The sequence below is a fragment of the Dasypus novemcinctus genome, chromosome 3 (assembly GCF_030445035.2).
Source record: "Dasypus novemcinctus isolate mDasNov1 chromosome 3, mDasNov1.1.hap2, whole genome shotgun sequence".
In the NCBI taxonomy this organism is placed as follows: domain Eukaryota; kingdom Metazoa; phylum Chordata; class Mammalia; order Cingulata; family Dasypodidae; genus Dasypus; species Dasypus novemcinctus.
Window position 1 is genome coordinate 97279189 of NC_080675.1, and position 13666 is coordinate 97292854.

General features: G+C 40.0%; 1 protein-coding gene and 1 long non-coding RNA gene across 2 annotated transcripts in view; one reads left to right on the forward strand and one right to left on the reverse strand.

The window, feature by feature from the left end:
- Nucleotides 1–3112: 3112 nt before the first annotated feature.
- On the reverse strand, nt 3113–4158 carry LOC101443865 (olfactory receptor 11G2). The gene has a single exon (XM_004482725.3). The coding sequence runs from the start codon at nt 4082–4084 to the stop codon at nt 3113–3115; it is 972 nt and encodes a 323-aa protein (XP_004482782.1). The 5' UTR covers nt 4085–4158.
- A 7073-nt stretch (nt 4159–11231) lies between these two features.
- Nucleotides 11232–13666, forward strand: part of LOC139437976 (uncharacterized) — a 74715-nt gene continuing 72280 nt past the window's right edge. The window contains exon 1 of the long non-coding RNA XR_011647867.1: nt 11232–11356. This is a non-coding gene — a long non-coding RNA (uncharacterized lncRNA). The remainder of the gene's footprint in view (nt 11357–13666) is intronic.

Here is a 13666-nt window from a genome sequence, read left to right on the forward strand (position 1 = left end):
TGCTTCTCTTCTTTCTGGGATTTTGGTCCCTCAGTTTCTGGATACTTTAGCAGCTCTATTCTTCAAAACCTTGAATATTATTCAGCTTTTCTTGTGTTCTCGTTGTATGCATTTGGCTGTTTCAGGTTAGTACATCATATTTGGAAGCAGATTGCTCAAGACTGTCCACTGAGCTTTGAATTTTGATAATTTTATTTTAAATTCTAAAATTTCTGCTTAATTCTTTTTCAAATTTACTTTGTCACTTTGTTTTTTTTTTATGTTGATGTGTCCTATTTTCATGTAGGCATAATAATCTTTGTTTGTTGATAATTGCCCTTTGAAAAATAGTTTATAGGGATCCCCCTTAGGCTAAGGACGGGTGTGTTGTCTCTAGAAAGTCTTTTTGTTTCTTTCTGCCAGGAGCCTGTTGCCCCATCAACTGGGATGTCCTATACTAAGTTTATGGTTATTAAAGTCCCTGCCTATGAGAACATGGTTACAAATCCAAGCAACAGATAAACCATGGCCAGAAACTTCCTGGGTGGTCAGGTCTAGTTCCGGTTCATCCTTACTTAATGGTGAGCTGTGAGTTCCTATATCCCTCTCTCTAGCCAGGTACTATCATGAAGCACAAGGATTTGAACTATAGGCAAAGGTTCTATGTAAATGAGATGCTTTAGTTTCCACAATTCTGCTTATCACTCAGGCTTCCATAAAAATTTTATTTAGAAATTTGCCATTGTGTCAAAGATTGTCAATGTTTTTAAGTTTTATTTTTTTAACTTCAGTATTTTATTTTGTTCTTAGCAGGAAGGTACTTTGGAGTAACCCAGCTTTCTATTACTGAAAGAATTGTTGATGTGGGAGGAGTGGGGGTGGGGTAGGCGTGGGGTATGTGGGAACCTCTTATATTTTTTAATGCTACATTTTTTGTAGTCTATGTATCTTAAAAAAATACAATAAAAAATGCAAAAAAAACCCCACAACAAAATAAAACCTGTGTTTACTTTAATATCTTACTTTGAACTTTAATTTATAACTCATTTTGGAGTCATGCTTATTTTGTGTCCGGGAACTATTAAAAATCCTAGGAGTGGTTAATTATATAATTCCTTACAGAGAATTTATAGGAGCACTTCTGTTTTGTAACCTGAGGTGCACTTGTAAAAACATAACGACCTATGATTAGCTATGCTGAAATACTCCTTCACACGTCATAACTCACTCAGGGCCTAGGGAGGAGTGCAAGGAGAGTTGGCCTAAGGTACTAATACAAATTATCAGAAAATATTGTGTTACTCTACAATTGCTGAGTGCCTCGTATTAAAAAAACAATCAAACGTGGTCTAAATCTGTTTTCTGCCATTCTGGTTTCACTCCTTATTTCACTGTGTGGGAGGAATCCTCAGGAATTAGGAGCTAGTTGCAATGAAAAGAATGTAGGCCTGCATCTTAGACTTGTGTTTACACTAGTTCCTATATCCACGTGTCTCTCTGATTTGTGTGTGTGTGTGTTTTGCTTGCATATGTTATAAGACTATCTTCTGAAAGTGAGAGAAGAAGTGAGACTGTAAGAAACTTAGATATACTAGAGAAGGATTTGGTATGGACTCGACTGAGCAGCTCGTATTAAACTAACTCGTCTGCCAAAAGAAACTATAAAAACCAAACAAAATTCATAAAACAACCATTTGAAAACATTGAAGAGCAATCAACACAGGCAAGAGTTCAGGAGCTTCAAGCCCGGTAAGAAGGGAAGTATAAAGAGGTAAATTCCACATTTACCTTGTATTTTTCTCTGAGGACACTTGACAATTTGCTGGGTGAGGAGAATATGGGGATCTTGAGGCATGCAGGAGAGAATAGAGGAGGAAGGAATAAAGTCCCAACTGTAAACAGTAGTTTCACTGAACTAAGGAGCTAGAGGATTTGGACTTTTGTGATTGCCAAAGCATCTGGGAGTTGAGGACCGAATCCTAGAGAGAGGAGGACCTCAGAGAAGTGAGGCTCAAAATCAGATACAATTTCCCTTTAAGGTAATTTTGGATTCCTAAGCTGTTCATATGCAAGATGATAAAGTAATTTAACAGAAAACAGAAGCTTGGAATCTAAAATGCTGAGCAGAGGTGTCAGGAGTCATTGGGTACAAGTGTGGAGAAGTAGGAGCCTGTGACCACCCCCACCCGAGAGGAAAATTCCACAGCCCCCTAACTGCATATATCTCGCTTCTGTAACAAGCTTGCTTGACTGTAAAACCTTATCTCAAGGCCTCCTGTAGAAAGTGTTGTCAGCTCCTAGACCAACTTGACTCAGACCCTTATAAATAACAAAAACTCCCCAACCATTTATCTCCCCTGATAGAATTACCAGCACTTGATTAACCGCAAACATCTGCTTCTGTACATGCTTGCTTGCTGAGCTATTGCCCCCACCCTGAACCTAAAAGCCTATATAAGCAAACTCCCCCCTGTGACTCGGGGCTGCTCTCCCCTCTGCGTAGGAGAGGCAGTCTCTGCGCGGCTAATGAAGCTCTCAATTGTAACTTTATTCAGAGTCTGAGTCTGGTCAATATCGCTGGTCTATAACACAAGGAGTACAAAAATAGGAAGTCAGGGTGTAAGTTACAGGGGCCTTGCAAACAGTTTAAGCTTGTAGATGACATCTGAGAAAGGTCATGTTCCACAAGTAAGGGTCACACCCCAGGAGTAAAAGCAAAACTGACATAGACCGTCTATAGAACCCTAAAATAATCCTTTAATGTGGTCAAAGAAACTTGTCTTTTTCTACCCTACTTGCTAGAAAAAACATAATCTTCATTGGGCTACTATATTCTTTGTCTTTACAACTATTTAAACACAATGTCAATATTCAATTTAAAAAACTGAGGCAAGGAGCAGGTGTAGCTCAGTGGTTGAGCATGTGCTTCACATGTACCAGGTCCTAGATTCAATTCCTGCTACCTTCCCCCCCAGAATTGTGGCAAGATAAGAAAGGGGACCAAATAAGTAAAAACCAAGACTTGTTAATAGAAACAGACTCAAGTTGATTTAGATGTTGAATCAATAATAGGATGAATAAATAGCTGAATGACGTGTTTTTTTTTAACCTGAAAATCATATTAAGTGCGTGTTTAATTGTCCAAGGACCTCTCTGAGTAGCACTGTAAAAATATTATCAGAAATTTCTGCAGGGCTCTTTTCATATCTTTGTTCCTAAGACTGTATATCACAGGATTAAGGAGTGGGGTCACAACAGAATAAAACAGGGTCACAATTTTCTGTGTTCCACCTTCATGCTCTGATGTTGGGCTCCCATACATGACCAGTACTGAGCCATAGAACAGTGAAACCACAGCCAGATGAGACCCACAGGTGGAAAAGGCTTTTCTTCTCCCTGCTGCTGAAGGGACCCTCAAAACAGCTCCCAGGACCAGAGCATATGACCCCATGATGAAGAGAAAGGGAATAATGAGGGGTAGAGGACTTAAGGTGGAGAAGACAAGTTCTATCACAGGAACTCTTTGGCAAGTAAGTGCTAGAAGAGGCCCTGGGTCACAGAGGAAGTGGTCAATGATTCTGGATCCACAGAAAGACATCTGGGAGATGAGCATGATAGGAATCAGGAACCAGAGGAATCCAAGTACCCAGCAGCTGGCAACAAGATTGGTGCAGAGACGCCCAGTCATAATGGTCTGATAGTGCAGAGGCCGGCAGATGGCAAGACACCGATCAAATGCCATAACTGCCAAGAAAAAGCATTCTGTAGAACCCAGGGAAAAGAAAAAGTAGAATTGGAGAAAACACCCAGAGAAGGAGATGACCTTGGTGTCAGACAAGAAGTTGGCCAACATGTTGGGGACGGTGGAGGTGACATACCAGATCTCCAGGAAGGAGAAGTTGGCCAGCAGGATGTACATGGGACTGTGGAGTCTCTGATCCCAGTGCACAGCACAGATGATGGAACCATTTCCCATGAGGGTGAGAAGGTAGACAATAGAGAAGACCACAAAGAGCAGGATCTGTCCCTCCCTGGAGCAAGGGAAGCCCAGGAGGATGAAACCAGTGGTAGGGATGGAGTCATTGGGGGTGTTGAAGATTTTCATGTGCCTGTGAACTTCAAAGGACCAGCAATTATTGAATGATAGTGCGAAGACAGATGGGGACTCAGACTTATATTTAAATCATCTTAGAAAGAAAATAAAAGCATATGTCAAAAGCTACTCTTTTTCTTTAATACGAAATATTGTTCTGGGTTGTGTTTTTGCTGCCATACATATTTTCAGTGTCAACTCAAGACAACTTTTGATTAGAATTGATAAGCTCTTGAAGGACAGTGTAGTATAGGTACTTGAAAATTAGGCTTTACACTTAGTAGAATATACACAGATAAACTGGAAAAGGTGACATCATTGGAATTGTTTGTTTGAGAAGCTGAGTCAGACTGTGTAGCTACGTACTAGGGACCTTTTTGAATCACTTTTTCATGTATTTTTTGACAGTGATTTTATTTCAAACTAAATGGTTCATCATTAATTTAATAATATTATTCACCTGTTTCATAGGCAATACAGACCAATTACTTAGAGGAAACTAGCTGCAGGAGTTGCTGTTGTGTTAAAACATCAATCCCAGCCATCCACAGTAGACCAAGGTGAAAGAACTATTAACTGGCCACGTTGATAAAGGTCTGTGTTTGGCTGGAAGAGTGATAGGAAGTTGCCCAGTCTACAGTTGTAGATATAATTCTATACCAATAATACAGACTATGAAAGTATGATTAATATTATTGATAACATATAATTCTAAATAGCAGTGGATTTGTAGGAATGGAAAACTAAAACTTACTTAGCCCCAGTAACTGCTCGTGAGCTTCTTAATGTAGTGTCTTTTAAAGGTTGAATATCTGCATAATGCTTTTCCTTTGTTCTAAATGAATTAGAATATCTTTGTTAAATAATCACGCATTCTGGCCTTAGAATCAGAATTTTTTTTTTTTTTTAGAATCAGAATTTTCTGTAAAGAAGAACATAAATGAGCAACATAAAGAAAGTACACCTCCTTACCCCCACCCCTCCCTGCCACACACACTCATCTTCTATGTTAAATCCAGTTATGCTTTTTGAAATTTGGCACAGGGACCCAGGGAGTCTAATAAGTTTTTTTACTAGAAATATCCAAGTTAAGTAAGACCTCTAGAACCAAAGGCAGCAAGCTGACATTTCTTCCTGAGTATAGATGTGGGTACTTGGAGTGTTAGGTTAGGAGAGGGATAAAATGATGTGTGCGTGGGGAGGGGGATAACTGGATGAATAATTATAGCACAATAGGTAATCTTTTAAAGTCATTTTTAGCTCAGGATAGTACCTAATTCTCATAGTATGGGGGATATTTGGGGCCAATTAAAACTGCACAGGTTCTGTTAAACTCTATTTTAATGTATATTAATGGAATAGGACTTTAAAGGACTTGGAGTCTGATGATGGTGGTGGGAGGTGAAATATGTTCTGGTACCTGCATCATAAACTTCCATTTTCCATGTCATTTTCTTTCTGTTTTTCTGTTGTTAGTCACTTGTCAGGATTACAATAAATTCCCACGACCACGTATTTATCTTTCATAGAGAGGAGTTGAAAGCAGACAGAAGAATAGTTTAATCGTTTTTTAAAAGTCATTCAGCACCAACTTGATTTGTGATTGAAATATTAAACATTTAACCTTTTCTGAAGCATATCCAGGCCTGTCTACTGTTAGTTTTGTCTCTAAAATAAGTCCACCTATCTCTGTCCATCTTCACTGCTACCACCTTAGTTCAAGTCAGGAGGTCTTTTCTCCTCTGGGCCACTGTGATGCTGTCTGAACTAACTACCTGTTTCTACTCTTGCCCTTTACAGCCTGTTCTCCATACCACTGTCAGAATGATTCTTTAAAAAAAAGAATATCACATCATTCCCTTCCCTTGCACACAAGCCCTAATTAGCTTTCTAATGCACTTAGGACCAAATAAAATCTCCAAACAGTAATCTTTGATTTGGCTCCTCCTGACATCTCCAAACTCATCTCATTCCTGTTAGTCAAACTCCACTATTAATCAAACTCTGTCTCTCTCTCTCTCTCACACACACACATAGAACCTGTTGTGCAAAGGGGACACACACACATGCTCCACTGACATAAGTACTGCAAATATGAAATAGGATTCATTGGAGAAAAACTGACAAATAGTGGAGTAGCACAGAGCATACCATTCCCAAGAGCTCTCATGATCCCACTGAGAGTTGTGCATTTTGGACTGCATGCACCATGGCATCCATCCCTTTAATGCTCTAAACTTGGGGTTGGCAAACTTTTTCTTAACTATTTTAGGTTGAGAAGACTATTTACAGTTTCTTCACTACAGCTCAGCTCTGCCATTTTAATGCAAAACAGACATAGACAATATCTATATGAATATATGTGACTATGTTCTAATAAAACTTTTTTTATTTAAGTTAGAATTTCATGTAATTTTCATGTGCCACAAATTGTGAGTCTTTAATTAATTTTTTCAACCATTTAAAAATGTAAAAACCATTCTTAAGTTGCTGGCCATACAAAAAGAGACAGCAGCCCAGATTTGGTCCATTGGCCATAGTTTGCTGATCCTTGTTCTGCACCTTTGGAGGTGCAGGAAAGCAAGGACCATCCATTTAACAATGGAGCACTGGAGGCTGCTTGGTCAAACAAGTGGGCTTGTTAGAAAGAGGGGGCCTGTCAACATCGGTAGCTGGAATCAAACTGCCTTCTGTTGAACTAATTCATACCAACTGGGCCAGCTTTCAGGTAAATCACTGAAATGAGTTTCCAAAGCCACTTGAATTTGCTTCTACACACACGTACACACACACACACAAACACACTTGCACAGCCATACTCTCATACATATACACCGTTCCTCTGCCCCACACTACTTCAGCAATATTCATTGGCCGTCTTTCAGTGTCTACAAACAGTTGCTTTCTTTCCTGATTCAGGGTCTTTGCTCTTGTTCTTCATGTTCACTCTTTATCCTCAAGGTCCAGCAAAGTCTGAGCAAGACAGTAGGTACTCTGTAAATATTTGTTAAAAAATACATTGCCTATATTGTTACAAACAGAGAAGATAGATAGATGGATGGATAGATAGATAGATAGATAGATAGATAGATAGATAGATAGATAGATGATAGATATTTACCAGTTACTTTGTCTGAGCTTTAAAAAACCTGTAAGATGAAAATTGAGGAAATGAAATAAACAATAGAGGCCTCAAATGCCTGAGGCTAGCAGGATGTTGGCCCAGACTTCCGGAAAATTCCATTCAAAGGACAGTAATGGGAAATTTAATGTTCTGGGTGGTAGAACACATTTTATTCCAGATGGTTCCCTCTCCTGCTGCTAAAGATAATTATGGTTCTGCTGTTCCGGATGAAAAAGTAGGAGAGAAGGATGTAGATTTTAGGCTTAGTGTTGCAACAAAATTGCTTAGTGACTCTAGTAGAGTATTTTATTCTCTACAAGCTTCATTTTCTTTATATGAAAAGGCAGCTGGATCATGTGATTCTTAATCTATAACAATATAAAATGTTTATTACTATTTCAAGTATGCCACAAGTATACATGATATCAAGACTTTGTAGGAAGCGGACTTGGCGCAATGGTTAGGGCATCCGTCTACCACATGGGAGGTCCGCGGTTCAAACCCTGGGCCTCCTTGACCCATGTGGAGCTGGCCCATGCGCAGTGCTGATGCGCGCAGGGAGTGCCCTGCCACGCAGGGGTGTCCCCCGTGTAGGGGAGCCCCACTCACAATGAGTGCGCCGTGAAAGGAGAGCAGCCCAGCGCGAAAGAAAATTCAGCCTGCCCAGGAATGGCACCGCCCACACGGAGAGCTGACACAAGATGACGCAGCAATAAGAAACACAGATTCCCGTGCTGCTGACAACAACAAAAGCTGACAAAGAAGAACACGCAGCGAATAGACACAGAGAACAGACAACTGGGGGTGGGGTGGGGAAGGGGGGAAATAAATAAATCTTCAAAAAAGCCAAAAAACTTTGTACATTTAGAGGGGGGTGTTTTAGTTTAGTTACATTATATCTCAGGTGAAAACATTATTTTGAAAGTTTGTCACTTATACATGGAGCCCAAAATTCCAGGCAAGCTCCCTTTCAGGGAAATTCTTCAACTCTGAGAGTCTGACAAAGAAATAAGAAGAGTGGGAAAAATGATTCTCTGCGTACTGTCACCATCTTATGCTTGACTTAACTAAATTAACAGCAGGTCAAAAAAGATATTTCTTACCAGGCTGTATTCTTACTCACTTTTTATTAGCTTGTCTGTAGAGGCAGCAGCAGTGATGATTGTCTGACACAAGTCCAAACTGAAGCTGTCCAAAGGGCAGGAGGATTCCCCTGAATTGGTTGCACAAGGTACTGTGGCAGAGAAAGTGTGACTGTGGGTGTAATTGGGTCAAAGTTGTGTTTATGTACATAGTCCTGTACATATAAGATGAGAGAAAGGCATTTCTAAGATACTTTACGTTTTCCCCCAAGGCTGGTGCAAGAAGGCACAGGGAAGTGGAAGCATTATTGGCCCTCTCTCACAACAGCACAACCGCCTGCTTCATTTGGTCTGTCCCATTTCTGTAAAGCCCTTGATGATAACAATTTTCTCATTTATGATGATCAGTAGGCAGCCAAGGTACAGTAAACAAGCAATGGCTTTGGAGTAATGAGTCTAGGTTTGAATTACAACTCATACTTTACCAATGTGGAAATGTCAATTCAATTAAATTAATTATTTCCCATTTTCTTCCATTGAAAGATGGACTCAGTAGCACTTTCACTAAAGGGTCTTTGAGGACTCTGAATGAGACAACTTAGTGGAAGCACCTTGTATAGGGCCTGAAACATAGCAGTGCTTAGGAATTGTTAGCCATATAACTTGCAGCTGAAGCACAAAGGGAGTCTTCTTTAGAGCATAGTAGCTTTTCTAACTATTTTATGATTTTCTCCTCTAAGCATTACACCATCCCCTTCTTGATCAAGAAACAAATCCAAACCTGATGTTTCTATGACAATTTCTGATCTTCCGGAAGGGGAGAGGTGTTTTCTTCTATAATAACCATCTAGGAGCAAAGGAACAGAAATAGGGTAAAGATCTCTTGGTGCTTGCTGGAGGATAGAGAAATTATAAACTGGTCCTTCAGGGAGCAAGCCCTGTTTTCCTGCCCCATGAGGATCATTTTATTACCTCTGGAAGGAGAACTGTCGGGAGACTGTTCTATGCTGGTTCTTCCTTTGCACTGGGACTTGTCTTCCCTGGAGACCCTTGACAACTTCTGCCTATGTTTTCCAGTAGAGATGAAAATATTATCATCTCCAGTACCAAACTCCTGAGGGATGGTATTAGGTATAATCATTCTATCTCCAAGCCCACGCAAACTGTACAAGGGAAAAATTTATCAGAATAACACAGGTTGAGATGGCTGTGAGAAAGGAAGTTGTACACTGAGCCTCTAATGAGTGGTATCAGTTATGGGTTTTAGGAACAAATCCTCCTCTGGATTTTCCAGAAAGAAGAAAAGGGCAGGAAGTATGATGATACCTCAGTCATAGAGGGCTATGCAGTTGCAGCAGGAACCAATCTCTTCCAGGATTACTGTGGCTTTCTTACAGATCTTTTCTTTTCTCATTTGGAGTTTGGACTTGTGAGTTTCAAGCATCTGCCCCTCAGGGCACATTTCCCAGGCCTAAGGAAGGCCAGAAATGGCAGTTTTGTATTGTTTATGAATTCCAAAAATAAATTTTGTATTGTGTTTGTAAATTGGTCTATTCCTCTGGGCATATTAGATTGTATTAGATTCAGAGTTTACTTTTACTTTATTAAATCAAGATTAGGGCGTTTGTTTGACCACATCATTAGGGCAACTTGGTTTGAGTCACTGACACCCCCCCTCCCCAACTTGTGGGCTGTAAAAACAGATGCCTAATTAAAGACAGGGAAGTAAATACACGGAGAAGGAGAACACAGAGAGTTTAGTTTTGGTCACTGAGTCCCCGGGAGAGACCTAAGCTGTTCGCCTGACAGTTTGCAGCTGAAGAGACCAGAGCCTGAAAAGCTGACAAAGCCAGGAAAGAAATGAGCCCTAGGGAGAGTGATGACCCTTATGCTAACCTACAGCTGAGACTGGAAGAAGCTGGGACCATGGAGCCTTAGGAAGAAGAGGAAAAGGAAGGATGAACCATTGTAGAGACCAGCAGCCATCTTGCTCCAACATGTGGCAACAGATTTTGGTGACGGAAGTAACTTACTCTTTACATTCTTGTGACTGTGAGCTTCTTACCCCAAGTAAATACCTTTAATAAAAGCCAAAAGATTTCTGGTATTTTGCATCAGCTCCCCTTTGGCTGACTAATACATCAGAGCAGGGCATTCCATATGTCATCTTGAGCTGGTGCACCTGAGAGTTGGTTTTCAAGATTCCCTCATTCCCAACAGAGGTGCAGGTCTTTCAGCACAAATCACTTTCTGTTCCTATATCTCCAGCTGTGGAAGAACTTTACATTGCAAACACTTTGTAATTCCTCGTTTAAGCAACTTTGATGATTCCCGCTGCCCACAGCATAAGATTCAAAACTGGCAAATAAGGGCTCCTGCAATTCAGTGTTAAACCCTATATTATTACTATTACTACTATTATTATTATTTACCCTTTCCTCCACAATTGCCTGCAAATATTCTTATGTCATGGCCACACCAAGTTACTCAGACACACATGAGCTATTGCTATATTTTTGCTGACTAAATTATTTTCCCTCTGAAAAGTAGGAAAGAACTTACTTCTGGAAAGACTGGCAGAGGGAGTGTGAAGCTGTGTGGAGTGAGGGGTTCATTTACTCATGCAGATGTAGAGACCTAACTTAAGCATCCTCTTAGCCTTCTTTTTTTCTCTTAATCTCTCCACTGAACCCTCACATTACTCCTTTTAGTCCTGGCAGTTTCTCATGGATTCTTGGTGATAGTGTGAAAGATGTTATCTGTTCCCTGTCTACATCCACTCCATATCTCCTCCTTCTTTTCACTTTGGTGTTAATGCAAACACCAGCATTTCTTTCTCTAAAGGAATTTTCTGATCCCGGAAACCTGCTTTGTTTTCTCATTCTTTCCAGGTCAGAAGAACTGGAAAGTTAATGATCTCCCCATTCTGCAGAAACCTTCAGTCATGGACAGATGGGAGTTACTATATAAATATCCCAGCTCCCTTGCCCCTCTGATGCTGTGGTAACTCAAATGTCTGTTCAACAACACTGGATCCCAGGTCTCTCCTAAGGGATTCAGCTCCAGTTACCCACAGAGGTAGGTGACTTTATGGTTTTCTCTTCCCTGTTTCACTTTCTACTCCTCCATCAATGTTTCCTGCATTACCAAAATGAACTACGTGCTCTGGAATCCTTGCTCTGAATTTACTTCTGGAAAGACCAACAAAGACATGTGGTAAGATACATTATAGGCTAAATTGGCTTTTTATGAGCATTGGGCAACTAAATTCTACTTGTAATACTGTCCTTTTTTTTTTTTTTTTAAAGATTTATTTATTTATTTATCTCCCATTTCCCCCCCTCCAAGTTGTCTGCTCTCTGTGTTCATTCACTGTGTGTTCTTCTGTGGCTGCTTGTATCCTTATCAGTGGCACCAGGAATCTGTGTTTCTTTTTGTTGCGTCATCTTGTTGTGTCAGCTCTCCGTGTGTGCGATGCCATTCTTGGGCAGGCTGCACTTTCTTTCGCACTGGGTGGCTCTCCTTATGGGGCGCACCCTTGCACGTGGGGCTCCTCTACATGGGGGACACCCCTGTGTGGCAGGGCACTCCTTGCGCACATCAGCACTGCGCATGGGCCAGCTCCACATGGGTCAAGGAGGCCCAGTGTTTGAACCATGTGGTAGGTGGAAGCCCTATCCATTGGGCCAAGTCTGCTTCCCTGTGTAAGAAACAAAGATTAGTTTAGTTTTCACATAAAGGAATGTAACCTGGCAGCCTACTGCCTCAGTCTTCCACTCCCGGGTTAAACAGCAACAAAGGAAACTAGCTTAAGCCAGTCCTATAGGGAGTAAAAAAAAAAAAAAGGAAGATGCCCAAGAAAGAGCTAAGCCAATACCAATTCAGCACCACATTCCATTCCTTATTTGGCAAAGGGGAGCAGGTAAAAAACAAAAATGGTTGGAATGTGATGAGGGAAGCAGTTAATCACAAACTTTTGGCAGGAAAGTTAGACCTTTTCAGATAGATTGTAACTTCTGAAGTATCCAATATATGGAGAAACAGAGGAAGGGATTGCGTGCTAGGCTTAGGGGTATAAATTGTGTCATTTTTCTTTGTTCGGGTCGTGGGCCATGTTTTCTGGTTGTGCGCCCCTTCTTGCAAGATTGGAAATAAATTCTTTTCTTCTCCACAATTGGGTGAGCCTTATTTTCTTCCAGAAGAAGATTTATTTCTAACACCTGTAATACTGTTTAGATGAGCAAATTTGCTTAAAATTTCAAACAACCAACTTCCAATTAAACTTTTGCACAGCTTAAATATTGTCAGATGAGTCCTTTTCACTATAATGTGTTTTTCCAAGATTATTCACTTAGTTTGGAAAGGTGGCCTGTTTCACTTAGTAGGGTCACCTATAGTGTAGCATGTATCAGAACTTCATTCTTTCTTCTGGCTAATTGTATTCCATTCTATGTATGTACCACATTTTGGTTATCCATTCATCTGTAGATGGATACTTGGGTTTTTTCTACCTTTTGGCTATCATGAATAATGTTGCTATGAACTTTGGTGGACAAGTATCTCTTCTAGTCTCTCTCTGCATGCAGTTCTTTTGGGTATATTCCTAGAAGTGGGATTTGTGGGTCATATGGTGGTTCTATATTTAACCTTAAAGGAACCACCAAACTGTTTTCCACAGCGGATGCACCATTTTTACATTCCTACCCACATTGCAGGAGGGTTCTTATTTTTCCACATCCTCTCCAACACTTGTTATTTTCTGTTTTTAAAAATAATAGTCACCCTAGTAAGTGTGAAATGCAATTCATTGTGGTTTTCATTTGCATTTCCCTGATGACTAATTATGCTGAGTGTCTTTCATGTGCTTACTGGCAATTTGTATACATCCTTTGCAGAAATGTCTATTCAAGTTCTTTGCCCACATTTTAATTGGATTGTCTGTTTTTTTTTCGTTGAATCCTAGGAGTTTTAAAAAATATATATATTCTGGATATTAAAACCTTATCAGAGATATGGTTTTCAACTATTTTTTCTCATTCAGTACATTGTTTTTTCACTTTCTTGAAAATGTCCTTTGAAGCAAAAAAGTTTTAAATTTGCTGAAGTCCAATTTGTCTACATTTTCTTTTGCTCATTCTTTTGGGGTAAAATCTAAGAATCCACGGTCTAATAGAAGGTTCTGAATATATTCCCTCATGTTTTCTTCAAGAGTTGTGTAGTTTTAGCTCTTATTTTACATCATTGATTCATTTTGAGTTAATTTTTGTATGTGGTGTGAAGTAGGGGTTCACTTTTGCATTTGAATACCTAGTTTCCCCAGAACCATTTGCTGAAGAGATTATTTTTCCCCATTGCGTGGACTTAGCACCCTTGTTGAAAATCAGTTGG